This window comes from Pholis gunnellus, assembly GCF_910591455.1.
Source record: "Pholis gunnellus genome assembly, chromosome: 14".
Lineage (NCBI taxonomy): Eukaryota > Metazoa > Chordata > Actinopteri > Perciformes > Pholidae > Pholis > Pholis gunnellus.
In genome coordinates, this window is record NC_136541.1 from 14,359,063 (window position 1) to 14,386,554 (window position 27,492).

The 27,492-nt window shown below is 40.2% G+C and overlaps 2 protein-coding genes across 3 annotated transcripts; both read left to right on the plus strand.

Moving 5' to 3' along the window:
- Positions 1–8,660: 8,660 nt before the first annotated feature.
- armc6 (armadillo repeat containing 6) lies at positions 8,661–11,852 on the plus strand. Its single transcript, XM_079173495.1, has 7 exons — positions 8,661–9,054; positions 9,586–9,662; positions 9,748–10,318; positions 10,425–10,570; positions 10,665–10,796; positions 10,982–11,119; positions 11,224–11,852. Exons 1-7 carry the CDS (start codon positions 8,925–8,927, stop codon positions 11,434–11,436), a joined length of 1,407 nt encoding a protein of 468 aa, XP_079029621.1. The 5' UTR covers positions 8,661–8,924; the 3' UTR covers positions 11,437–11,852.
- Positions 11,853–12,248: 396 nt separating this feature from the next.
- Positions 12,249–21,062, plus strand: slc25a42 (solute carrier family 25 member 42). Of its 2 annotated transcripts, none has more exons than XM_079172529.1 (8): positions 12,249–12,682; positions 14,418–14,581; positions 15,077–15,188; positions 15,380–15,405; positions 15,572–15,738; positions 15,889–16,005; positions 16,253–16,404; positions 16,806–21,062. In XM_079172529.1, the coding sequence occupies exons 2-8, from the start codon at positions 14,501–14,503 to the stop codon at positions 17,129–17,131; spliced, it is 981 nt and encodes a 326-aa protein (XP_079028655.1). In that variant the 5' UTR covers positions 12,249–12,682; positions 14,418–14,500; the 3' UTR covers positions 17,132–21,062. The 2 variants fall into 2 exon arrangements, with proteins under 2 accessions (XP_079028655.1, XP_079028654.1); XM_079172528.1 differs by having other exon boundaries at positions 12,249–12,561.
- The last annotated feature ends 6,430 nt before the right edge of the window (positions 21,063–27,492 follow it).

The window sequence follows — 27,492 nt, forward strand, 5'->3', positions numbered from 1 at the left end:
TGCGCACCTCGGCATACCAGGGCGACCGGATCACATCATGTTAGCCACTGACCACCAAGGGCCAAAGCAGGACGCCCATGTCAGGGGCCAAGGGGTTGACCCATGACTGTACCAGCAAGTACAGATATCCCTTCAACACTCACTCACTCACTCACTCACTAAGGCTCTCTCTCACTCTCTCTCTCTCTCACACACACACACACACACACACACACACACCACATTACAATAACACGGCATCACACATTTCACTCAAAACACTCAAAACACTCACCGGTACCACAATTAACCCCAAACATACAATAAAGACGGAAACCAGCAACTTCAGGTTCAGGAATAGAAAACCACTTTATTGCCGGTATGATGAGCACCCAGACCTGGTTATACCACAAACATTATGACAATAGAGCAACATGTAGAACAAAATCAATTCATATAGTAAACAGAGGGCAAGCAGCAGCTGCAAGAGCATGCAGCACCAACAGAGCACAACGGATATACTGTGCAGGTTAGCCAGGAACCAAGACTGGTTTGCCAAACGAGCACAGTTGGCAATTTAAGTGTCCCAGACCCCCAGACCCCCAGGGGCCCCTCAAAAGTCCTGTGTTTACTGTATGTCGATTTAAAAAAAAAAAAGTTATAATCTGATTTACTGCAAAATTGTTAAGCAAAACTTCTTTTTTTTGATAATCAGATTTACTAGGTTTACACCACCAAAGCACAATAAAAGCTAATGTGGATTCTTCATTATTCTATGAAGAGATGCCTTCAACCTGCAGCAGCTCCTCCTCTGGCCAGGAGCAGAGCTTCCGCACCATGCTGCTGGAGGCCCAGTATTGCTGGGTCCGCTAGAGTGAAGGGAGGCTCGGGAGAACCACGAGTACGCGGGGAAGACTGACAGATCCTGCAGCAGTAAAATGAGAGGCATTCTAACAGGATTCTGTTGCTCATAAACACGACTGCTTATTTACACAAAATGAAAGTTACTCATAGCAGCTTTAAGTTCTAATTATTTTAGTTTATATTGTGCTTACGTAGCACATGTTCCTAAATAAAGTCGTCAAACTTTGGTCACACGCCAACAACCTCACTTCACTTTCGCAGGCTCTCAACAAGGACCTGCTTCAGCATCACATCAGGATCCTTATCCCAACCTCAGCATCACATAAGTACCTCATGTCTCTTTAGGACCGATGCTATAGCATCACATACTGTATTACTCCCTGACCCCACATAAAACTCCAAACCATCAACCCAAATCACATCTCACTTTATCAAAGAGATTAAAAGGAGAGTTGCATTGATAGCCATTCAAACAGACTTGCACTTACAGTCAGATCCATACATGTTAGTGAAGAGCACATATGGCAGGGTTACTACGTCAGAGGTTGCAGAAGGGTCCAGCTGGCTGCCTCTTTCATGGCATCACTTCAAAGCATCACTGTGAACTGAACTAATCCACAGACATCCATAGAAATGCACACATACACACACATTTGAAAGACTGTGATCTAAGTAATAGAAGTAGACTGTAGGCAGGGGGCTGCTGTTCTCTAGGTGGGGGGGTTTGAGTGCTTTGTCAGCGTCCTTTGTTGCTGTTCTTTAAATGACAAAAAAAAGCTCTCTTTAGAGATGATGCTGTGTCATCAAGTCTGATTGTTTCCATCCTCACATCCACTCCATCTCCTGAGGCTACTGATTGTCACATATAAATGCAATCAAATCTGTGCCAATGGGCCATCCTCATTATCACCCCACCTAAAGCAAAAATTAAACAATACTCTGGAGTTTACAGATAACGATGACTCTGTAAATATTATCACTGTTCCTGTGGACCCAGGGACAAGTAGATGTTACCTCAGCCAGATATAACTTAAGTAAGAAACAACCCGAGTCAGCTTGAAGACACAACCTCAGGACACTGATGAAGCTGAAACGTGGTAAATGACAAGATTATTGTCAGTCACTGAAGTTCACAGTACGACAGACCATTTATTGGATGATTGAGAAGTTCAACCTGCTGGTGGCGCTATAAAAACCATTAAGATCTGTCCTCTAGAGAACATGGTTGTCTGTACAAAATATTATGGCTATCGATCCAGTGGATGTCAAGATATTTCGCTTTTAAACAAACCCAAATATGTTTATCTCAAGGTGGCGCTAGAGGACAAGACAGGGGATCACTGGGATAGAGGAATAATTATATAATAATCTAACAATTATAGAAAAACTATTTTAGAGAGCTCCCCTTTGGTGTCTGGTTGTGGTAATGGGGGACTCTTGGAGGACTCATAACATCAGTATTTCTAAAATCCTGGCTACGGCCCTGCAGACATTAGTAAATGAAAGGCTCATTTGTAATAATTTGAATGTGTAAATGTACAGAGGCTTTTGGAGCTGATAATAAAGGTCAGGTCAGAACGTTTTCTGAGGCTGAATGGGATTTTGTGTTAGATTACATAATATTGTAAGGTGGTCCTGTTTCTTTGTCCACCTCATCTATTAAACAAGTGTAAATATACTTATTGCTATTACTCATCGTTCATAACCATTACATAACAATGATGATGTGAGTTTTTTTTTATTGCTATACACACGTGTTATTATTTCTCAAATTAATTGATATGTTGTAATGTTTTATATATATATATATATATATATATATATATATATATATATATATATATATATATATATATATATATATATACGTATATGCCAATATGGACAGGACAGAGTCAGTCAGCAGGTCCTGACCAGGTGAAGGGATCAGCTCTGAAATCAAACAGGGGTAAGATCAGCCTCCAGACTCTCTCCGTGTGGAGGAGGCCTAATGGCCGCCCGTTTCAACATGACAGCTTCAACTTAATCCTCATTAAGTACTGTAACAATGCAGGAAGTAGCTGCTGCAGTCACGATTAGACGGGCTCACTATTTGGCAGGAAATGGCTCCTTTCAGCTGCGTCCGAGACACCTAGAGCGTCCAAAAGTTTTCACTTCTCACTAAACCTCTGTATTTTGGTGAAGGATGGTTTCCCGGCAGCTGCGGACACGAGGAAATATAAGAAGGGAGAAATATGTTATAACTTGATGGAAATATGTCACAAAATATGTATTTGTGTTGGGGGGGGGGGAATATGAGCTCTCGGAGGATCTCCATTGAATGCCGATGGGCTGCAGAACTTCACGTTCATACAAAATATACGATGAGCCTGTCTTGAATTTCTTAATAAGACATTTTTAGGATATACGAATCAACATAACCATCACTTTAGGTTAACACCCCGCCGTGTGTTTACTTTAATTACATCAATCGCATTGTCCACATCGGGTAATATGTTGGATATTTTCAGTTGTAGAAATAAAATAAAAGACATCTGAATACATATCAGGGTATAAACAATGTAATGTCACAGACTTTCAGATTCAGCAGAAATAGCATAAAGTAAATCTAATTGCGTTATCGTTTAAATTACTTTGTCAAAGTCCGATAATATTCAATTAAGACGGTTTTTTGGAGGCACTTTCACTAGTGCTGCAAACATCTTTAAATGTCTGATTTATATATTATAGAAAGTCAAATATATCACCCTGAATGGCTTTAGCCTAATGATTTATCTTTCAATCAGATTGAGGTTTATTGTGATTGTCACAACGAAATCAGTAACTTTGTCTCCCATTTTCTAAGCTTAAAGAATCTCCATAGACAGTTGGAGACCCGTGGTTATCATTGGAAACATTTGGCCTGTTGATGACCTTCTTCTAAACAGGTGACCTGATCCTCAGCTCCTTCAAGTCTTGATGGTCTTTGCATTTGACACAAAGGTCATGTCCTTCACAGTTTACTCAGTGGTTCCTCCAAGGTCATAGTTTTTTTTAGTTATCTTCTGAACCTAAAACTTTTAAAGAGGACAAGCTATGACTCAAATCTAAGCTCTTGTATTTAAAAATGTGACTCTCTCAAACTAATGTCAATATAAAACTCTTAACTAGGATGCAACAATACAATTTAGATGTCTGACCCTTTGTAAATGAAAGCTATGTCTCAGATTTCTAGATTTGTTTCTTCTTCGGTTACAAGCATCCAAGAATTTCTGTGTGCAGTCAAATTGAATATGCAGACACACTTGCCTGAGTTTAACTCCATAGCTGTGTGGTATTTGTTTTGTATAAGTGCAGATTATTCTAAAAAGTGTGCACTGCATTACAGACAATACAGCAACTTTGACATAGATTTAAGCAGACTTCACAGTGGCAACTTAAGGAAGTATCAAGTCTGCTTACAGGTTTACATTATGCTCAGACATAAGTGGAAATGTCTGAAACACTGCAACACAGTTGCCTCTGGTGTAAAGTGTGTTTTGTACTAAGTGGGCTACAACATAAAAAACCCTGGTATGGTTCTTTCAGTCAGCACTTAGATTTTAGAGTCTGATACAGAACAATCAAAAAGAATCGTCTACTTCTATTTTTATATTTATAAAGTTAAAGATGTGTTGAAGTTCAGCAGTTAAAATGACAATGGAGAGAACACAAATACAACATTCCGCTTCATAACATACTATAAAATGTATAAAATAAACATATAAAATAAATAGCATCCATCATGTAGTTCTAATTGCAGTAGTTACTTTGCAAATGACTGAACTCAGTAGTTCATTTTGAAACTACCAGTGCAGAAATCTGCATAACAGATGTCTTGACCAGATAAACAAAATGCCCCAATCCTACAGCAGCGTTACTAAATCAACAGTCCTAGTCATTTGATAATATATCAACAGTAAACAGCACTCATGGTATAATGGAAAGCAGCATTGAATAAATAAGGTATCAAAATAGTGGTTTATGCTGACACCATCTGGAAGACTTGAGTATAACAGGAAACAAGAAAAAGAATGTGAGTTTCATCATGAAAGAACATATTATGTGCAAACAGGTAACAGTCAATCTTATTATTGTCTCATGATTACTGATTTCTTGACTCCACGCAAAATGTGCACAGCATATAAAACATACAACACAGTGAGCGTGAAAGGGTAAAAATCTAAAAGGTCAAGCAGCAAGTCAACTGAATTGCAGTGTCCAAAAATTATCCAAATACTTTTTTACATCACAGTCTCAAAAAAGGTTTAAAGTACACTTTTCATACCTTAAAAAACATTAATTAATACTATTAGATGTGAAGCAAGCCAATGTTTGCCTTTATATAAAACGATCAGCTGGTTCTAGGATCGAGTAAATATAATTAAAGTAAATATGTCTCTAATTTCACATTTGTTCCTCCTCAGTAAATAAACTATATGCAGCTGTCAACCCAACCATCAACATACATGAAGCTCATTACAGACATATAATGTACTGTATATCCAGCTGCATCATAACTAATACTGCATCAGAACTATAGCCAACCAGTGTTTTTTAAAGACAGATATTGAATTCATACATAACAGTATAGACAACAGAGTCACATATGTTAGGCTAATGGATAGTTTCAGTTCAACAATAATACTAAAGCTAACTTTTTTATGTTCACTGAACATTTACATTTGACTTCATCCCCTCAACCACTCTAATGTGTGTATGGTACATATGAAGCTCAGCAACAACTTAGCTTAGCACAAAGACTGGAAACAGGGGGAAAGACTATACCGGCTCTGTCCAATGGTAATGAAATCCCCCAGTCAGCATCTCTACACTCTAGTAGTTTCTAGTCTTTTTGCTAAGCTAAACTGATTGGCTGCTGGCTGTAGCTTCTTATTGACCATACAGATATAAAAGTGATATCAAATTCATAACTTTTCCTTTATTTTGTTTTTGGTCCAGTAGGTCAAACTATCACAACAACTCTTAAGCGTGTCAGTGTAATAACAACCGTCCCCTGACACCTTTTGCTTTCTCCAATTCTTATTTCCTAAAATCTATTCAGGATGCCACAGATCCCTAAATACTAGAAGGGATGCATTGAATAGATACCAAATGACACAATTTCATTATCCTGCCTCCTCTTACCCTCTTATCAGCTGCTTCTCCCCTTTATTCATCTTGTTTTGTCATTGTCACTGCAATTACTCTTCTGTGTCTCTTTTTCCCAGTCAGGGGGGGTTTTGTTCTCAGAGCAGGCTGGCATGAGGTCCATTTTGAGGCTGAAACTGCACGGGGGGGGAGGCCGTCTGTCCACTGAAACACAACATATTACAGTTTCTTTCAGATTCCAGATAGGAAGGATGGTCTCACTGTTTATGGGACTGAGCTGACCCGTGGGCGTTTCCACAAGCCATGTTCAGATCTGCTGGGAAAGGATCATTGTGAATACTGATGACAGCTGCAGTTTTATGTTTCACGACCCTGAATCCTAACGTCAGATCCGCCGATGAGGATGCTTAAACTTATCAGGTTACTAAAGAGTGATTCATTGTTTCTTCAGTCACTTTGTTGTTTCCCCTAAGCTGCTTCAACTTCTAATTCAGTTGTGGCTTCGTTACTCAGTTGTGTATTTGTGTGGGTGACAAGTGGATATCTCCGCCTGCTCTGGTTGCCCAGGACAAAGAAGACGTGACTCAGCAGAACTAGTGAGCAGGAAGTCCATCTGTTAAGATCCTCAGCATTAGACATCTTCGGGGTCTCCCTTAGAAATCTTCTGTTGATGCAAGTTTACATTTGCTCTAAACATACAGGCAGAACAGGATCCACGATGTAAAGTTTACAGTGCACATATTAAAATCAGAAGTCAGATGTTCTTACTTGGCCTTGTTGTAACGTCCCTGGAAGAAAGACAGGAGCTCTCTGATGTAAAACGCTGCAGCTTGTAGACAAGTTATATTGTTTCAAAATTCAGCAAAAAGCATGGAACAAACACACATGATGTTATCATGATGTATAGTTTATCTGACAGGAAAGTTGTGATCAGGATTAATCCTCTATAGAAGGCTGTACAGCTACTGATGAAAGAAAATAAGATTTTTTTCATATACATACAGTATATATATATATATATATATATATATATATATATATATAAACTGTTTAAATGCTGGAGGAAGGAGCACTCCCTGAGCTCTTGATGTCTGTTGCATTCCCTGATGTTGGCCAGGTTCGTCACAATAGACGTCCAGAGCTCCTGGTGAGTTGTCATCTAACAGAAGAAGAAAAAAAGAGAGCCACTGAGTCATATAAGCATCACATAGTCACACAAACCCCAATCTCTTTGGAAGTGTCACAAAATATTGCATTTAGCGCTGTCATGATAACCTTGTGTCTTCAATAATGTCATTATTTTTTCTTATCATAGGCCTGACTGTGTTTCCTTGACCGTAAAGGTGTGTTTTCTTTGTCTGTATAGACCTACCAGTAGTGTATGAAGCTGGGCAGCATGATTTATAATTTGGTAGATCTGATATAAATCATAAAGGGATTTTATTGCCCTATAATTAGATAGGTTAGTGCCAAGATGAAGCTCTGTATAAAGCGTGTATATACATGATTGTGAGGAGATACATTGATGCTGATGTAAAACACACTGTATCAGTTTGTGTGCAATCTCATGGTATACACAAAAAGATTACTTGTTGTGATATACACTGCAGGGAACATAATGAAACCAAATATTAGTGACAGCATCACACTGAGCAGGGATTTTATAATTTGTTTGGGACAGTGAGCTGGTGCAATTAAAGGAAAAGCATAAAACACTGATGGATATGTTTCTAGTAACGTTACTTGTGGTTTATTGTACCACAGCTTGGTATCAAACACGTTGGCTGCTGTTCACCGCTTTCTCCATGTGAAACTGGGCGAGTTCGCTGTCCTTTGTGTGTCGGTACAGAACAGAGCCCGGCTGGACGTTGAGTCCGGGCCTCGACCCGAGTATGCGACGTGAAGTGAAACTCTGTCTGCAGACAGTGGACGCACATGCGGATCTTCGGCTGACCCGACGTGCGGAAATGTTGTGCAAGAAGACAACACAACAACAAAAAGTTCACGGAATTTGCTCCAGCAATAGTTAGACTCTCACGTTTTCTAAATCTACCTCAATGCTTTTGCAAGATATTGAGTACTAGCGGAAATCTAGCAAATCCGTTTTCTTCTTCAAAATAAAGCCACATGAGTAAAAGTGAGACAAAATAACTCACATATTCGTGTAATTCGGGTTATTGTAGTGACACGATTGCAACAAAAATAAAAAACGTTTACCTCGAAAGGGTATTTCACGATGTTTATCCACTAGATATAGGAGTTTATCGAATTTATCACGGGGATGTTATCAATTACTAAAATGCTTCCTTTATTTTGAAGGGAAAGTCGTCAAAATAGCTTCCACCTTAAATTACCCTTTTGTAAACTATTACAGAGCGCTTCCCTCTTCTTAATATGGAACAAACTATTTGTCTATTTGTAAATTTATTCCCGTTTCGTGAGTCGGTAATAAAATAAAAGTCATGAAATGGTTTTCTTCAGGAGAAACCAAGGGAGAAACGGCAGACGGTCTATTGGTGGAACCAATGTAGTGCAGTGTATGTTCCAACCGAGAATATTTATGAGTCGGACCTTTTGAGGAATTTACTATTCACTTAAATTGTTGCGCACAACTCACGCCCTTACTGAGCGCTGCTTACATGCAGTGAACACAACGACTACGGAAAAGGCGTAAATCGACAGCATTGGACGGTTGAGCAGGCTGTCTGTCACTGGGCGGTGGGAACAGTTAAGTGATTTGACTCGTGCTGTTTCTGACGATATTTTTATTAAGTGGGAAAAAACACTACATTACAACAGCTTTATGTCACGGTAACTTTGTGACTTTCAACAGCCAGTCGGCAACAAGAGCAGAAACACAGCATCTATTAGCTAACATTAGCTCTTACTAGCTATCCTTGATCAAACTGAATAGACACAATCAGCTTTCTCGTCTGTTATTAAACCGTTAAATGGCAACTATGGAAACGCGGAGGATCACACAGGAAACCTTTGACGCTGCTGTCAAGGAGAACATGGAGGAGTTTGAGATGGATCCCGATGAGGCTTTGAAGGAGGCTGCGGAGCAGTTTGAGTCTCAAGGTAACGTAGCTAGAAAGAACAATGACTGATTATTGTACAGCCGAGCGTGTATATTGCCTCTGAGTATGTTATGTTATGTTATGATCTATATAAATGTCAGTGCTAAATATCAGTATGTCTAGCTGTTTCTTGAAAATGTGGATAAATAAAAAATCTCTCAGTGGCCTTACAGACTGCCATATGTAAACATCTCTGCACCTTTTATGGGGGGTTTAAGACGAATACGTATTAAAAAGTGATTTATTTTTCATCTCTCAATTAACTGGAGGTAGCTGTCTTGAATGATTGTCCACCAACCCACACACAGAGTGAGGCTGCAGTGTGACTGATCTGTTTTATAAAATCCTCTTTGGACAGTTGATATTCCTACATTCTGATTTGTGTCATCTCCTTCAAAGTGTGTAGTTTCAAAGAATATAACACACTCTGAACTTAGTTTTGCATGCTTACCGAATGATGATTATTTTTAAACTTGTCTTTTTTGTGCTTGATATCTTTTGTCATTAACCCCAATCTTATGTGTGGCTGCAGGTGTGAACCTCCGTTGTATAGTAAAAGCTGTACCAGATGCCTCATCTGATGGGGAGCAAACACACGAGGTCTTACAGGTGAGTTCTGTTCTTTTGTGAAAGGGGATTGCTGAACGCAAAAGTGTCGTAATCTCACGTTGTTTTTTTTTTTTGTTACTTGCAGGCGTTGGATTCCCTCCGCATTGGGAAAGATTCTGCCAGTTTGAAGGAAGTGACGGCAGACATGAAACGCTTCACTAAGCATTGCTTGCTTGGATTTGCCCACAGGTACCTGGCTGCCCAAAAAGACGCCTACCCCGTCATCCTCTCTTACTGCAAAAAGAGTGTGGAGGAGCAGGAAGCTGTGTTGACTGCACTGTCTGCTCTGGCTGCACTGACAGACGGACAGCCAGACTTGTTGGATGCAGAGGGCAAGCAGTTCCTTTTGAATGTCCTTAAGAAGTATAAGGCAGATTCCTTTGTGGTGCGCGCCGCCATCTGCACCGTGCGTCACTGCTGTTTGAAACATGAACAGAACAGGCAGGATTTGGTAAAAGGGGGCGTCGTGCCTCTTCTGACCGGTGTCATTACCCAACACAGTGGATGTGCTGAGGTGGTTAAGGAAGCCTCTGCAGCTCTCAGGATCATGTGCTTTGACGATGACATCCGCGTTCCGTTTGGGCAGGCTCATGAACACGCCAAGATTATTGTTCTTGAGCACAATGGACTTAAGGTTTTAATTGACGCTGCGAAAGGTGAGGCCAGCTGATGCCTAGTTTATGTGGGTGTTTAGCAAAATAGCTTCAACTACTTTGTCTGATTTCAATAATTTCTTTTATCTCCTGTGTTCCTCCCTCACAGCTCACCTCGATAATACTTCTGTACTGAGTGAGCTGTGTGCAACTCTGTCCCGTCTGGCTGTAAGGAACGAGTTCTGTCAAGACATCTGTGATCTTGGAGGATTGAAGCTCATCATGACGCTGCTGGCGGACAGCTATGAGAAACCGGTAGCCAACTAAAAACAAGCGATTGTGATACAAACTGATTGAAGATTCAACCTCCATGTTTGTTATGCTCACTCAACTGATGTTCTTCTTGCAGGAGTTGGTTCGGCAGGTCCTTAGTGCAATACGAGCTGTAGCGGGAAATGACGATGTGAAAGATGCAGTTGTTGATTCTGGTGGAGTCGAGCTCATCGTCATTGCCATGAACAAACACATGAGCAACTCTGCTGTGAGTTGAATGTCATACCTACACACTAATTGACTGTGACTAGGCTTGATATAGTATTTACCTTTTTATTTAGTATACAAACTTTAATATTGGTTGTTTTGATTTATTTTTGTTGGACAACAATTAAGTTGAGTTATAAATAAATTCTGCAAATGTCCTACGATTATGTTCGCATTGTGCTGTAGGTGTGTGAGCACGGCTGTGCATGCCTCTCGGTCCTTGCTTTGCGGAAACCCAACAACTGCAAAGTCATCATGGAAAACGGAGGCGCCTTGGCTGCTGTGCAGGCTATGAAGATGCACACAGATTCCGTCAATGTGCAGGTAATATTAAGTCATTATTAATATTTGATATGCTTACTTAAAAAAACAGTTCCTCTGACAGTCTGACAACTCTCTATGTCCCTGTTTTATTTCTTTATAAACAGAAACAGGCGTGTATGGTGATGAGAAACCTGGTTGCACGTATGAGTAACTTAAGCCAACCGATCCTGGAGATGGGAGCAGAGGCCCTGATAACCCAGGCACTAAAGACCCACAAAGACTGTGATGACGTGGGTAAAGCAGCCCTCAGAGATCTGGGATGCCAGGTGGAGCTCAGAGAGCTGTGGACCGGCAAACATGGCAGCCTTACCTACTGAAAGTAGAGGAGAGCAATCACTCCTAACCATCACATGAAATTTTAGGCAAGATAAAAATGCTATGTTGGTGTACCTAGCCAAGAGTTTAAGCAGATGCGTTCTACCCAGATAGACATATTTGCTAAAAGAAAGTTGATGTGGAAAAGGCTCGTCCCACACAGCGCCCTTTAGAGGTTGAATATGTTTTCCAGTCCTTTTTTTTGTTTTTGACAAGTACAAAAAGGTAATTGTAGTCCTGTTGAACATGTTTTGTTTGCTATTCATATTTTGTCCACATATGTTATTAGGATGTTAGGAGCTGAATTTGTATGTTTTCTGCTATGGGTAAATATAAATAAGTGTATTTGCTTCTATGTAAATCGTTTAACTGCACTATTCTGTCCAGATTCCTTTCGTAGCCACATTTTAACATGTATTTAATGCCTTAAACTTTGACTAGATCAACACATTTCCTTTTTATGTTTGTTAATTTGTATATGCATTATTTACAGTCAACAACTGAAATATCTGATACTTACACCAACCACTGACAGCATTACAGTGTATATTTTGCATGATTAGGATAAAAGTCACCTTTGGTGCATCACCTCTATCACACACGGTAAGACTGAGTACTTCACGGACAAGAAAAAAACCCAGGAGAAACCATACTGAGCCAGTTTGTTGCCAAGTGTGCCTCCTGTTCACGCCCCTCTAACCGACCTATCCTAACATGCCCCTTCTCGCTCAGACTTCAATTCCCAGAATGCCTCTGGGCTCGTCCTTGTCAGAATCCAATATCTCAACGCTGTCACGAGTAGTAACGGCAGAAATACAACAGCATGGGCGATGCTAGTCAGTTAAAGTCACGTCAGAGTCAATGAATACGAGCAATGTGTGAAAGGCAGTGCCTTCAACACCAGGAGACGTTTTTAGAAAGACACAAGCGTACTGTGAACACTCACAACACTGTCGACGAGCGTTACATTTACGGCAATGTAGCAGTAAGCTAACGGCTATCCAACGTTACTCAACCTGCTATTTGGCTAACTTGGAAACCGCTTCCGAAGAAGCTGCTAGCAACAACGCACTGAGTGAGGGATACCAAAGCATCAGACATCTCCGAGCTGATGTCAACTTAGTACGGTAAGAATGTGACGTTAGTGTTTTTGAGTACTGACAGCTTGCTGGTTGGTATGTCGGTAAGAGGACAAGTTTCGACAAGAGTGGCGCGTGCACCGGCCAGTGAGACCGAATGAGAAGCAAGGTGATTATGTTATAGATGCATATCTGATTCTGGACAAATATGTATGTGTTGTAACCTTTTCATTGTAGTTATGCCGGGATAGTACTTGCACAACTAATTTGAAAACAATCTTTTTACATAACAAGGAAAATGGTGGCATATGGGATACAATGCTGTTACAAGACTATTGCCTGTTACACAACAAGACAGACAAAACACCAGGAGGTAGACAAATACAAACACAATACAATGCAGTCCCCTAGAGCTACACGAGAAGTAATCGTGTATTTGTTTAAATTAACACTATGTATCCTCAAGGGCAGCTCTGCCTTTCCACTGCTGTGTATAGTATGTTGGATCATAGATCATAGAGGGAAAAAGTCCTGCAGCCCAGCCTGAGGCCCACCAAACAGGTTAAACTAGAAGTAAGAAGTAAGAAACAAGGAACAATAACATGATATGCACGAGGAAGGAGGCTGCTGGGACGACCCCTGATTAAGGACAGTGGTTGAGGTGAAAGGGGACACAAAATGTGTCTAAATGGAATATATTTATATATATATAGACACTTGATCTGACTTTAAGCCCTGTCATACTGAGCCCAATATCAGTTGCCCTTGTCCTTTACTCACTTGTTTCATGCTTTCTCTCTACATCTTGTTTCTCCTAACTGTTGCTTGACTCCTTTTTTTTGAAAGTGCATTTTTTCCCACTTAAGTTAAAAAATATTCAGTAGGCCTTTGTTTTGAAGCTGGATCAAGCTTGTATTTAGTGAAGTATTACGACTTTACCATTAAATGGAATAATGCACTACTGAAAAGGTACATCAGAATAGGATAATCATTTATTTATATATATTAGATGTAACAAAATGTTGGTTCTAGAGCACAGCAATGCTTACAACAGCGTATTTACTATGTAAACTCAATAGTATCTCCCTGGGAACAAATCTAAACCCTAAATAGCATAAATAATATTCCTGATTAATAAAAGTATGTCGAATATAAAAACCAGTCACTATATTCGCTGTGGTTTAGAATAGCCTATATGTGTTAGAATGAAAATATTTTTTTGCCGACCTACAACAACATACAAGCTACATTTAAACACATTCTCCCACATTTTAGGTTTACATAGAGTATTTGATTCAACTTATGAGTTGTGTCTTATGTAAAGTGGTTTGAGCAATGCTTGCCTGTTTAACCTGTGCAGGGTGTAATAGGAGCCTGTGGGGGTGGAAGGTTGCAGGAATCGGTGTTTTGTCCAGTGAAATGATTAACTCATTGTAGAACATGCAGACGTCTTTGTTGGTAAAGGTGTGACTGCTACAGATAATGTTCTTTCTCTAAACTTCATCTCATCCAAGTCTCCATTGACTACAATCAAGGGTGTCAAAGATGTGGTCAGACTTTATGAATGGAGTTTCAATTGTATTGTTGTTTTTGCTTGTATTGTTCAGACACTTTTCACCCACACGTCCTCCACTTTGACCTTCATATCTTTGGGTGTCACTTACTGCAGCTCTGAGTTCTTTGGTCCTCACTGCAAGTGCAGCATGACGAAGCTAGCTATACTCCTGAACGCAAGATCTTAATCTGTAAACAGTGTTGGCATCTTGGCAATGACATGCTTGTCACTGGATCCTGACACAGAAGCGTAACCACCGAAATATGTTGTTGATTGTTTTATATTTAGACTTACCTAAAACTGACCTTTTTTTTTTTTCCTCTCTCTGACCTCTTCCTCTCCTCTGTAGCTCTCAGCACCGGGTGTTGGTGGGGACACCACTTGCAGTGGTTGAATTCATGAGCCCGCTCAGTGAGCGCTAGTCCTCGTGGGATGGGGACCGGAGTACAGGAACAACGGGCAGCAGAAGTGCTGCCGCTGGATTCCTCCAGTCAGTCAGAAGGGAGCTATGAGGTGACATTTTATAGACATGGTCCTTCACTGCTTTAATGAAAACATCCATCAGGTTGCATTTTTTTATCTGTACATTTGAATCAGCTGTCTCATTTAGAGACCTGACACATTGAAGAAAGTAAGCAATGACTATATTATTGTGTAGATGGCAGAGTTATCGTGGCGTCCGGATGCTATTTCAGTATCTGAGTTTTATCTGTGTACTGACTTTATTTAAAGGACATTCTCTCTGCTTGTTAAGAGTTGAGGATTGTGCAGAGCTTAAAGGCTTCATGGCCTCGTCTCTGTCTTTGAGTTCATTTAAGGACATCTGCTCCTATTTGTTATTTTTTGTGAACTGGTTAGCCATATGTGATCTATTCTCCTTACATAACTCCCAAGTTAATGATCAACAGCATCTCAAACACTACTTTGTTCACATAAGGAGGCAGTTTTTACAGGATTCACTGTGTTGGTGTTGATGACCCTGAATGTGATTCCTCCATCACTGCGCAGGGCCTGAGGCACCCTCGGTCTGTCCTCAACTCGCTCTTCTCTGGGGCTTTAGCGGGGGCCCTGGCCAAGACAGCTGTTGCCCCATTGGACAGGACTAAAATCATCTTCCAAGGCAAGTTGAATTCTCAGCTGACCTTAAAGTGGAAAGTGTTTTTAATTTAGAAATGACCCACATGGATGCCATGGAATTAAATCTGGAACTAATGTTATGTCTGTGATGTATTTATATCAATGAGAATATTAGAAAATGAGTGACTTACAGAAACACTGGACATTTATAGTGTGTTTTTTTTTGTTTTATAGTGTCTTCAGCAAGATTCTCTGCCAAGGTAAGTTTGATCACTTCAGTTTCTTGGTAAAACAACAAGAGATTAATTCACACATGTTCATTTAGTAGCATATTAGTTGTCAGTCTGACCTTTTTTTCAAAGTTTCAAGACAAAAATCTAAGAATCATGAGCATGTATGTGTTCATGTGTGCACGCTACATTACAGGAGGCCTACAGGTTGATCTACCGCACCTACCTGAAGAATGGCTTCCTCAGTCTGTGGAGGGGCAACTCTGCCACCATGGTGCGAGTCATCCCGTACGCTGCTATCCAGTTTTGTGCACACGAGCAGTACAAGGGACTGTTAGGAGGCTACTATGGCTTTCAGGGGAAGTAAGTGTCGCTTTTTATACCGTTAGACCTACGACCCGGGTCTGTTGGCTCATCTAATGACTTTTACCGTGACAGATTTTCTTTGTCTTGTGGAGTAATAAACAATCTGGAAGGCTGATGCACATACGATTGTTTTTCTGTGTGTTCCAGAGTCCTTCCTCCAGTTCCGAGGTTATTGGCCGGGTCCATGGCGGGTACCACGGCAGCCATGGTGACCTATCCTCTGGACATGGTGCGAGCTAGGATGGCTGTGACGCCAAAGGAAATGTAAGGTCATCTTTAACTACCAGTACACAGTCATCAGTGGGTATTTAACACATATAGCACGACAGCTAAATAACAGTTGGGGTGTGCTCCTTCAAGGTTGAGGTTTACAACTTGATCGGTGTACTTCAAATTTGCCAGTCAGAAAAATAAAGTTTGTGCTCCTGTTTAACCTTGAATGGACGTTACACAGCGCTTCTCATCCAGTTTCATGCTAATATGTTTTGTTTTTGGGGCCTCCACTGTTTAGGTACAGTAACATCCTGCACGTGTTTGTGCGGATATCCCGAGAAGAGGGCCTGAAGACATTGTATCGAGGCTTCACTCCCACCATGCTGGGTGTTATTCCCTATGCTGGTCTGAGCTTCTTTACCTATGAGACACTGAAGAAAGTACATGCAGGTAATGGTGACCAAATCATCAATCAATCATTTAATCTAGCGACTTATTTATCGATTATTCTCAAGATTTTCTTTTTACAATTTTCCACAATTTAATTTACCCAACACAACTTCATTATTTCAATTATTTTCTGTTAAAAACAAACAAATATACAAGTAGATAACATTAGTCAGATACCTGATCAGAAAAGTACTGGACCTTATATTCAAAAGGTTTGCTGTGACACATTAAGACTTGAGGGAATGCCTCCCTTGACCAGGAGCAGCCATTCATGTGACGTTCTAACAGACTTTATGCAAATTGACGTATTTTTGTATTCCATGACGTCGATTATGTCGCAAGTCGCCGCAGCTTTAGCATATTTAATATGTCCCTTCTTAACATCCTCCTCTCCCATGCAGAGCGCAGTGGGCGCCCGCACCCCTACTCATATGAACGTCTGGCGTTCGGAGCCTGTGCAGGACTTCTTGGCCAGTCGGCGTCTTATCCTCTGGATGTGGTACGACGTCGTATGCAGACCGCAGGAGTCACAGGTCACACGTACGGCACCATCCTGGGCACCATGAAGGACATTGTGGCCGAGGAAGGGGTCGTCCGTGGACTCTACAAAGGTCTCAGTATGAACTGGGTCAAGGGGCCCATCGCAGTCGGGATCAGCTTCACCACCTTTGACCTCACTCAGATTCTCTTGAGGAAGCTGCATCAGATGGGCTATACGGCTCGGTAATAGTAACGCTACAGAGAGAGGAAGACGGGGATAGTGGGATGACGAGTTCCCCCTTACACCCTCCGAAAGAGAAAGGAAGTGAGAGAGTAAGGATTGTGTGCTGCTGAATAGAAGCAAGCAGACACTGGCTCAGGATGCGGGATATTAATGTGTTCTCTCGCTTTATCTGTGTGCAGCGGGGGATGTACAGTCCCTGTAGGCGTGCGCTATGTTGGATGGTACAGAGAACCTGTACACACTGTTGTCATGTACAGCGAAGTGCAATATGCTCAGTGAGTTTTCCGTGTGGTTGTGTGTGCACGTATTTTATAACGCGTTTGCCCTCGTGGACCAGGCCTGTGAGTGTCAGTCTGAGAGTTTAGAGGTTCACACACACACACACTGAGGTCTCCATACTGCCTTGTGTGTCTGCTTACAACTGAGACCTTCCAGCGTAATGCAGGTTGCCACTCATTTATATGTAATGTTGTAAGATGCATTTGATTTAACAGTAAAATATACCCCCCTTGAGATTAGTTTTTTAATGAGTGTGTTGTTCTTATATGAGCTTGTTTCAGATTCTATGATATTAGTTTGTATATCGAAGCACAAAGGCTCTCAGAGTACGACTTTGGAGCCAAAATCTTGCCTAGAAATCTAGCACAGAGGTAACAGCATCGTTACTGTCCTCACATGGTCAGTTGTACTTAGAGTTGAATGTATTGAATGAGTCCAGTATCTTTGAGTGGAGCTCCTTGAGAGTGAATTCACAGACCTTTATTTGTAGTTCAGCTGTAGTGACGACTGCAGACTAATGAGCTAGATAGTATGCCAGTCCCAGTGCCATCACATATGAAGTATAAAGAGTGCCCAAATGATTTAGTTTGTTTTCACTGTGATCATATATAGTGGATCTTTCGAAAAATTATTATCAATTGCGATGGAACGTTTAGTTGTTGGCGTGTGTGCAAATGATCAGACGGATATCCGTACGAGACGGGAATACTAGTCGAAAATAACCTCTTTGGACACAGAGTCCCATGTTATGCACATCAAGCAAGTTAATGGTCATTTTCCAAACGTATGATCATAAACAGTTTTAGTAGGAACACATGACCAGTCTAATGTAAGCCACTACAACAGCTCTGCAATGAGCTCTACCTTTATCAAGTGTGTGATGTTCTGTCGTCGAGGTGTCGCTTTATCTCCGGTAATCTTTTAGCTGTATTGTTTTGAAAGGTGTTTTGTTATTTTCTGTCACCGGTAAAGGAGGAAGAGGGACACATACAAGTATTTAAATGTTGTCTTCCATTTGCTGTTGGTTTGGCAGCTGCAGGGGGGCATTGTTTAAAACTGTGAAGAGATCATTTGAGTTCTCTGTTACAGGCGTGATTTAGTATACTTGAGTGTTCTCAGCATTGTACTTCACCTCAGCACATAGTCAAATGAACATGGCGTTCTTACATAGCAATGTTTTATGTGGAGTCGTTTCTCGGTTTTCATGCGAGTGTATCTGAGACAGTTTGAACAGTATTGATGCAGGCGGCTCACAGTCGTTGAAGAGTGTCAATAATTTCTATACTTAGACCACACATGCCGAGGGAGGACGGTTGAGCTGAGGGAGCAGCTGGCTGCAGAGCAGAGTCTTCATGGAGGTTTGCTCTGTGAGACGAGTGTGGGGATCTCCACTGACATTCAAGTTGCTTTGTTAGTTAAGATACTAAAAAAACAAAACAATATTGTAATCCTGAAGTAATGGTATTGTAATTAGTATTTTTCACTATGCGGATCACTAGTATTTGTTCTTTATTGGTTAATCTATACATTATCAGACTGTCATAGTTTGAGTAATGTCTTAACTTTGCTTACTGAACGTTTACTGACCAGCAGACAAACAACCCGAACATGTGTTCAGTGTTTGATAATCTCTAATCAGCCAATGTTTTGTGATTTCACTATTAACCAAAAGAAGATTAACCGAATATCAAATGAGTTACTTTAAAGTTGCAATAGAAAGATGGAGGCTTGATTTATGGTACAAAGGAAGATCGTTAACTATTGTTCAACCTAAACAGGAACATGACGGTGCGGTCGAAAAGTCCTTTTTGCTTAAGAGGGTTCCTAACTGAGTGAAATGACCCGGAAGTATCTCAGTGGCCGCCATGATGAGAGCTGTTTGTATTCTCTAAATGCTAAGGAAAGGTGCTTCAATGCTTCCTTTCTTAGCTCCTTCAGCATAGGAAACACTAAACCTTCCTTTACCAGAGGAAAAAAGATAATGCTGTAGCCTGCATAATAACTTTAAGTACGATACACGGGGCGAAGTATCGGAGGCACAAAAGTTGTCTGTTGCCACTTTAAGAAATAGAAACTTTTTCTCCATTTAACAAGAGGCCAAACTTTTCAAATGTCAAATATGTCTAAACACAAGCAGCATACAAACATTTGCCGAAATAAAATAGTCTGAAATTGATAAATTCATGATTGAAATCAGAAATTATTTGATCAAGAAATGAACTAAAGCAACCGTGGGAAACAAAATGAAAGAAATGAAATGAAAGAAGCTAGCACTAGCTCCAAAAGTCGCTAAAGGTCGCCAGATGCGGTCACATGCTCATTTACATATTGGGGACGACATTGCCCATTCAAGCTTTGGGTTAGTCCCCAAAAAGTATTGAGATTCGATTCCCAGCCCTGTACTGGAAAGACTATTACACTTTGCCCCCGTTCACCAAAAATTCAGTTTCCCATCTCAGGGTTCATCAACTCGGAGCTCAGAGTTTGTTAAACCTCTTTTCTGAAACAGGGCCCAGGACAGATGTGACAGACACCAAACACAGACACATATTATTGTAATCTGCAAACAGTGGTGATGCATTCTTGCTCACAGCAGATGCCAGTGTCGTCTTTTGATATCAGTGTGTTTATCTTTAGGCCTCTCCTTCGTTAGCAGGTGGGAAATCATTTCAGCTGAGGTTTGATCACTGACAGCTTGAAACCCGCACATGTTCTGAGCTGAAGCGTCCAGGAGTGCTGTACTGTAGAAAGTATACAGTAACTGAAAGCTGATGGGTAGTTACTGAATCTCAAGTGCCTAGCAAAGAATAGTAATGTTTGTACTATGACTGAGCTACTTCTACTCACCTTTTTGAAGGTTGCTTCCATTTTCTAGCCTTTACAAATATTTAAGGGGCAGAAGACGGTTTGACGTTTGGAGATTGTTAGACCTCTGTGACTGAATGTGTCACTTACGGTCCAGTTTTTGTATGTGAATTTTGTAAAACGTATGAACTGCCTTGCAGTGTTCGGCTGTCTAGGGTGAGATGCGTGAAACCGTGGCTCCCTGGCAGACTTGAACAATCCATTCCAACCAGTCTAGGACTCATTTCAAAGTACATCTGATGGTCATTTGTGTCCTGATTTCAATTGGAAGAGCATTGTAATGTTATCTCCCTATAGATCAAGGGAAGTAGGTTAATACACAATGAAATACACTGATAGGTAGAGTAACAACAAGCCTGGAAAAACACCAGACAATCATGAAATGCCAAAAAAAGTTTAGAAAGAAAAGTAGATTTTTAGTTGAGTACCTGACAGTGGCCTAATGATGGAGAATACTAAATCACTACAACAACTAAAAAACTGGAAGATGTGATTTTTTCTTTTTTTATTTGCTCTTGTAAAAGCAGATTTGATTGTTTTAACCCTATTTGTGGGTAACCCTACGTCGACATGCAGACATACTGTGTTGCATGTTCCAACATCGTGTATCGTGTTTGCTTCAGTGCAGCAGCGATCAGACCGCTGTGTTGTAAATCCTCGTGATTTGTGCCAACTGAATGTAAACGTAGCTACTAATACCACACCCTGTGTTTGATCTCTATTGATGATGATGTATCTGTTGGACAGTTTGAAATATCAAATTCCAAAATAAAAGTGGATGTTAACACCAGATTGATGTTGTTATTTCACTGTTACTTCTGTGCCTGAATGATGTCTTTTAGTTCTTATGGATTCAAACTTTCGAATCTAAAATTTTGATTTAAACAATAGTTCCAGTGTGGTACTTGACGTTAACGCTTAACACTCTAGACTAGTCCATTGTGTCATTATTTTAATAAAAAATATGAATAATTGTATTGTAGATTAAATGTCAATTAAGAAACATGATGAAATACAAAAAAAAGAAAATATTACGTAAACAAAGTGACTCACTTTGTTTGTTCAAATGTCTGAAGCATATTAATCACACGTACACATTTACTATTAATTATAAGCTCATTAAGTGGCCCGTTAACAGTAGTGGCCCAAAGTGACACAGAACATGAATAAATAAATTGGAGATTAATATATGAATACGTGTATAAATATATATATGGAAAGTAATAAATACATTTAGAATATAGTTTAAAAAGTATAAATAATAAATGTGTAAATAAAGAAATAAATACATGCATATGGATGTATAAATAAATAAGTAAATTAATGTGAAAATGAATAAGAATATACTGGTAAATAAATAATGTAATAAATTAATAAAAAAATATTTATAATCGAATTATATATAAATAAATCAATGCATACAGTAAAAATGGAACATTCGTTAATCATTAATTTATTTATGGCAAAACATTGTATTTATTTTCAATTTCTCATGCTGATTCCTTTTATTTATCTAATCTAATTCTCTGGTCACTTTAGAAAAAAAGTGTCTTTGTTTAGGCCGAATGCACGTGGTGTGTAATGATACCCAGTGACCACTAGAGGGCGCTGCCTCCCCGTGAATGCGTGAACTCCTCTGGCTGTAGTTCCACAGCTGGCCGACAGGTGGCGGTGCAGCACCGCGCTGGCAGCCAAGGGAAGGTGAGCTGGGTCAAGCGGTGCTTCTCCTCCGCCCGAGGCCCTGATGAAGCTTTGAACTTGACCGTGAACGCAACACGGCAACATAGGAACCTGAGGAATAAACTGAGCAAAACTGAAAACAATAATACTTAATTAAAACGCCTGATATTATCAAATACGAACGTTGTTTGAGATCAGATGTAGACGTATTAATATAAGGTAGAAAGAAAGGAATCCATATGTTATTCATTAAACGGGTTTTACTGTTCTTTGTGTTAATTGAGCGGCTGTTTAAATGACATGTAGTATTTCGTTTAGTCCTTCTTGAACGGGACAGACCAGACTCTTTGTGCACAGATCTCTGGGAACGTGGGGGGAAAAGCACCAAAAGAAAAGAGCTATAGGGAAGATAGAGGACTAATTAGAGAGTGAAGGAAGGAGGGATGGACGGAGGCTGTCGGAGGACATGGTTGCTATAGATACTTGGCATGATGCCAGGTGGAGGCAGCGCCAATTTGCATTTATTCAGATGATGGCTGCTCTCTTTCTCTCTCTCTCTCTCTCTCTCTCTCTCTCTCTCTCTCTCTCTCTCTCTCTCTTCCTCTCTTTCTCTCTCTCTCTTTCTCTCTCTCTCTTTCCTTCTCTATCTGAAATAAAAGCAGCAAAACACACATCTCTTCCATTTTAAATGAATTCTAACTCAATTTCCTTTTATTTTTTTATGTAAAACCAGTGAAAACTGATTCAAAAATATATTATCTACTGAAGTATGATGAAAAATATTTGTGTTATTTTTGTTTGTGCCACAAAACAAAATGTTCTGTCGGAAAACCAAGATGCTTCTTGGCTACGTTAGATTATATTCGATTTCGAAGTTGAAAGATGTAAAACCAGATTATTGCTTCTTTTTCTAAACACTATATATCAATTTCTCTCTTTCATTAATTGAAAATACAAAGAATAAAATACTGAACTGTACTTTAGGCCTGTGGATAGTTTCGTGTAGGCCGTCATTTTTTTCTCAAGATTAGCACCAAAAAGAAAATGATGCATAACTTTTAGATAAAAAGCTTGCGTTACAAAAAATAGAGTTTTTATTGTAATTTTGCCCATTATATAATAGTCTATTTAATATTTAAACTGTACTGTTAGCAGACATTTCATATTCTTCGAGGAGTGTGGCCTGTACAGCGTAGCTCGTTAGCTTCTGTTGGGCCTGTGGACTAATAGATAGTATATAGAAGTATTTCTTTATTTTTACAAATAAAAGTAAAACGGCATGAAAACCCTGAATCACTAAAAGCATGATCAGTAACAGCATCAAAATCTGAAGAAAATTAAACATTGAATGAAGTCTAATACAGGTTAAATTAAAAACAATAGACAAAGATTAAATAATAATATTTCTGGGGTAGTGAAGGTATAGTTAAAAATGCAGCGGTTTAATTTAAATTAACTTTCATATCTCTTGTGGTCTTAGTTGTGTTTATTTGTTACGTGAATACAAACATCTCCCTGTTTTACAATGTCCACTAAATGACAGTCAGACCGTAATCAATTCAATAAAAGCAACTAATGTAAGTTTCTAAAAACAGGATACAGATTTAGCTCCATAGATACAGGGATAAACATTTTTCATTCTTTAATCATATAAATGTGAGAGCATTGTGTCAAAGACAAGATTTTATACTGAAAATATAATTAGAAAATGGGAAAAATTCACTGGAGAGAAATGTCAAAATCAATGTTCTCTTTATTTACCAAATATTCACACAGTACAGCTTCAACAAATGACACCTCAGAGTATTTATCAATGGATTCAACCTCGACATCGAGACATAGTGGAGTGATCGCTACTAAAAAATACATTTAAAAACCACACTTCCAATGACTTTTCCACAACGTACAACAGGATCAATTAAAGTAGTTAAGCCCACAATCAGATATCACTTTACTTCAATTAGCATGATCATCAATATATTTAGAAAAATAAAATCACTTTAATTATAATACCTTTTCATATCTAATTTAATAACCCACTAAATATAAATGCTGTTTAACTTTAAAAACACATCTTGAAGTACAAAAATCTATTTCAGAGTCTCTCTTTGTCAGTGACTATTCCTTGGATTTGAAGATTTAGCGGCTCACCTTAACATGTGTTTGTGTGTAAATTCAGAGGCAAAGTAGTGACGGTCTATCACAACATAGTTTGTGTCAGAAGCTTTAATCATTTAGCAGGAAATCAACAAAAAGTGGTTAAATCGGTCCAGTCCAATCTGGGTGGAATCTGGGTCAGTTGAGTGAAGTTGTTCAGCCAAACGGTGATTTTCTACCATCACCAATCTGCAGAGGAACACAAAAAACACAGGGAATTAGTGACAGAATAATACTAAAATAAAAAATAGAGCAAAATTGTCTTTTTTACAGTCAGGATCATAAAGCTCAGAGAGATTGTCTGAGATACACCTATCCTACGCTTGAGCTTTCACAGTGAATACTCATGAATACGAGTCACGTCACAGGACTGACGCAGCAATTTTGGACTAAGATGGAAAAAAAAGGGGTTTGAGGAGAGATACAGAAGGGACCCGCTCCTCATGACTACTAATATCTGTCTGTGTTGGAGTCTACACTCATCCACCTCTGACCTCTAAAGCCTGGAGCGTCGAGAGGACACATAGTCAGCAGAGAACCCCACAACTATGCCCGAGGGAAAAGACACACACACACACACACACACACACACACACACACACACACACACACACACACACACACATACCAGACACACTTCTGCTGTCTGGTTTTGCAACGTCATGACTGAACAAGATAAGGATCCCAGCAGCAGAGATAAGGGATTTAATCCTAATTTGTCCAGACTTTAATCAGGATTATAATGAAACAGGACCAAACCAACTGCCTTTGAATTTGGACTTCTAGAAAACCTTAAATAGCCTAAAGTTCATAGCTTCTTATTTCTGTTAATGCTCCAAAAGCAAGGTGTGTGTGGGATGTGAGGAGGCAGAAGAGGGTTAGTCATGATAGAGGAGATCAGAGCTGGACCACAGTCCCCGGATAGATAGCAGGGTTTCAGACATTGGGCAATTATGAGGGGCCTTCCCGAGCCTGTAGGGCTCTCCAGGGCTCCTCTTCTGCCCACGCTGTCCCAACAACCCGCTAATGTATGCAGAGGGGAGACTGCAGTCCTCTCTCCACACCGCACACAGAGAGTAACTTGCAAAGACTGTGACATTATTATGTGTAGTGTTATTCCTTCTCTGACTCCTCTGTGTCATATAATCTTAAAATAGCTACAGAACTTTTCATATCTTTGGGAGGAAAAGAGACTAGATCGTAATCTCCTCCACTCAAAACGTATTTGTTGTCCCTAATTTAACTCTTTGTAAGATGGAGAACACGCACAGCGAGATGCTCCATCACAGTGAAAAACTCATCAAGAATGTTCAGGTGTCTTGCCTTCATTAAAAAGCATTAAAAAGGGAAGGTAATGATGTTTTGTATACTTGTATATTTTGTATAGTATCTGTGGTGTTTTACAAGTCAGGCCTGTATATAAGGACAGACATCGCCCTGATGAAGGCGAGACCGCCGAAACCATTTGGTGAATGAAACACGATGGTGTTGTGTTGAGTGACATGTGCTTATTTTGATGGCCTCGATTTATCGCTTGACTTGATACTTTATAATAAAAGAATCCAAGTCTCAAGTTTTGACAGGTATGACAGGACAATGTTGACACAGCTGTGTCATTGTAATAATCAGCAATAAGAGACCCGAGAGGCACCCTGACCTATAATTTTTTGTTGGGACAAACTGTTTGGGACGACAGCTCTGATTTGAACTGTTTTCAGAGACAGAGAACTGTCCACCAAATTCTTCCTCTCTTCCTCTCGACAAGGTCGGTCTGACGATACCTTCGTAGTAACGAGGTAGATCTTTGCTACGCATCAACAAGGCAAGACAGAGAAGGTGTGTGAAAGAGTTGGAGAAGTATAGGAGAGGCGTAAATAGATGCAAAAAAAGGCTTGAATTTGTATCAACGAGGAGGGTGTGTGTGTGTGTGTGTGTTGAGGGGGGGGGTCTACGGGACTTTAACCCCCCTCCCCAACAAACACACTCTTATGCTGAGTCTGTGTGTCTGTCCAACAAAGACGTCCCCACAGCCACCTCATTATAAATACATGTCATTGGATCACAGCTCGTCTGAATCCCTGAGTCTGCTGCGCTCTAAGTGGCCGTGACTGAGCCCTGAATGGGTGGCCGAGCGACAGCTATACCAATAGAGCCAACAGCATGTGTGTGTGTGTGTGTGTGTGTGTGTGTGTGTGTGTGTGTGTGTGTGCAGAGACGACCACAGCAACCAGCCTATGGGAATGAAAGCCTCACAGCAGGACAAGGTCAGAGGTCAGGCTGTCTGTTACATACACATGTATACACACACACACACACACACACACACACACACACGCAGCTTATTGGATATTTGTGATAAGAAGTGATGCAGAGAAGAAAAAGGATGAAATTGTGATGAAAATAGTTGGATTCAGTTGGAGTGTGGGAAGAGTTTACTGCTGCATGTGTGAAGCAGGTTCGCTTAAATCTGGGGCAATAAGTTTTCTGCTGCCTCAACAACAAAGCCACAGGAATCTAGTCCTGGCTCACTTAGAAGGAGGGAACAAGGTGTGCATGTGTATATTTGTGCAAATTGTGTGAGTGTGTGTATGTGTGTTAAAAGAGCTCATCCTATCTCGTTTTGCAGGGGAAAGTGTCTCTATCCCTCTGGAACCACAAACCAGGCCACAGTGTTGTACTCTCATTCCTCCTCCTCTCTCTCTCTCTCTCTCTCTCTCTCTCTCTCTCTCTCTCTCTCTCTCTCTCTCTCTCTCTCTCTATCTCTATAAAGGCTTCTATTTCTGAGTCAAAGCTTGCATTTCTCTACGGGTATAACAATTTCTTCCTCATCTACTTTCACCAAAGTTTTGAACCCCCAGAGATATGACCTGGACTCTACTGGAAATCAATAATTAAAAGAATAACTAAAAACACCAGCGGGTGTGTTAAATATCCACACCGAGTTATCTTTCACTCTGTCTTGATTAGACAAAATAATTGTCTGACACAAGAAAGAAGCTCTGCTCCTCAATGTATTTGCACAAGTGAATGACCGGTGAGTGATCCGAATGAAAGGGTGAGTCGTGCTGTATGTGTTTTATTCTACCACGCTGTGCTCTGTATGTGTTTATCATGGACAGACTGTTGGATGCACACTGGGCTCATTAATGCAGCACTGCAACAATAAGCAGAGCACGCGATGGCGGCTGCCCATGCTAATCATCTCTGCTAGCCCGCCACTTTCCAGCACCTTTGCCTATATGTGTGCTTGCGTCTCCTCCCCCCTCGCTAGACGAGGACCCTGAATAGCTGCCTGCACACAGTTCCTGATGGGAAATGGAGGCGTCATAGCGGGGTTTTGAGGAATAGTCTCCCGTCTTTTGTGTTTCCATTTCATTTAGATC

Excerpts from the sequence above, each read along its gene's own strand:
- armc6 (XM_079173495.1), top strand. The coding sequence starts at position 8,925 with ATGGCAACTATGGAAACGCGGAGGATCACACAGGAAACCTTTGACGCT. Across the intron at positions 9,663-9,747 it reads AAACACACGAGGTCTTACAG|GCGTTGGATTCCCTCCGCAT; the intron begins GTGAGTTCTGTT and ends TGTTACTTGCAG. Across the intron at positions 10,571-10,664 it reads CGGACAGCTATGAGAAACCG|GAGTTGGTTCGGCAGGTCCT; the intron begins GTAGCCAACTAA and ends TTCTTCTTGCAG.
- slc25a42 (XM_079172529.1), top strand. The coding sequence starts at position 14,501 with ATGGGGACCGGAGTACAGGAACAACGGGCAGCAGAAGTGCTGCCGCTG. Across the intron at positions 14,582-15,076 it reads AGTCAGAAGGGAGCTATGAG|GGCCTGAGGCACCCTCGGTC; the intron begins GTGACATTTTAT and ends ATCACTGCGCAG. Across the intron at positions 16,405-16,805 it reads ACTGAAGAAAGTACATGCAG|AGCGCAGTGGGCGCCCGCAC; the intron begins GTAATGGTGACC and ends TCTCCCATGCAG.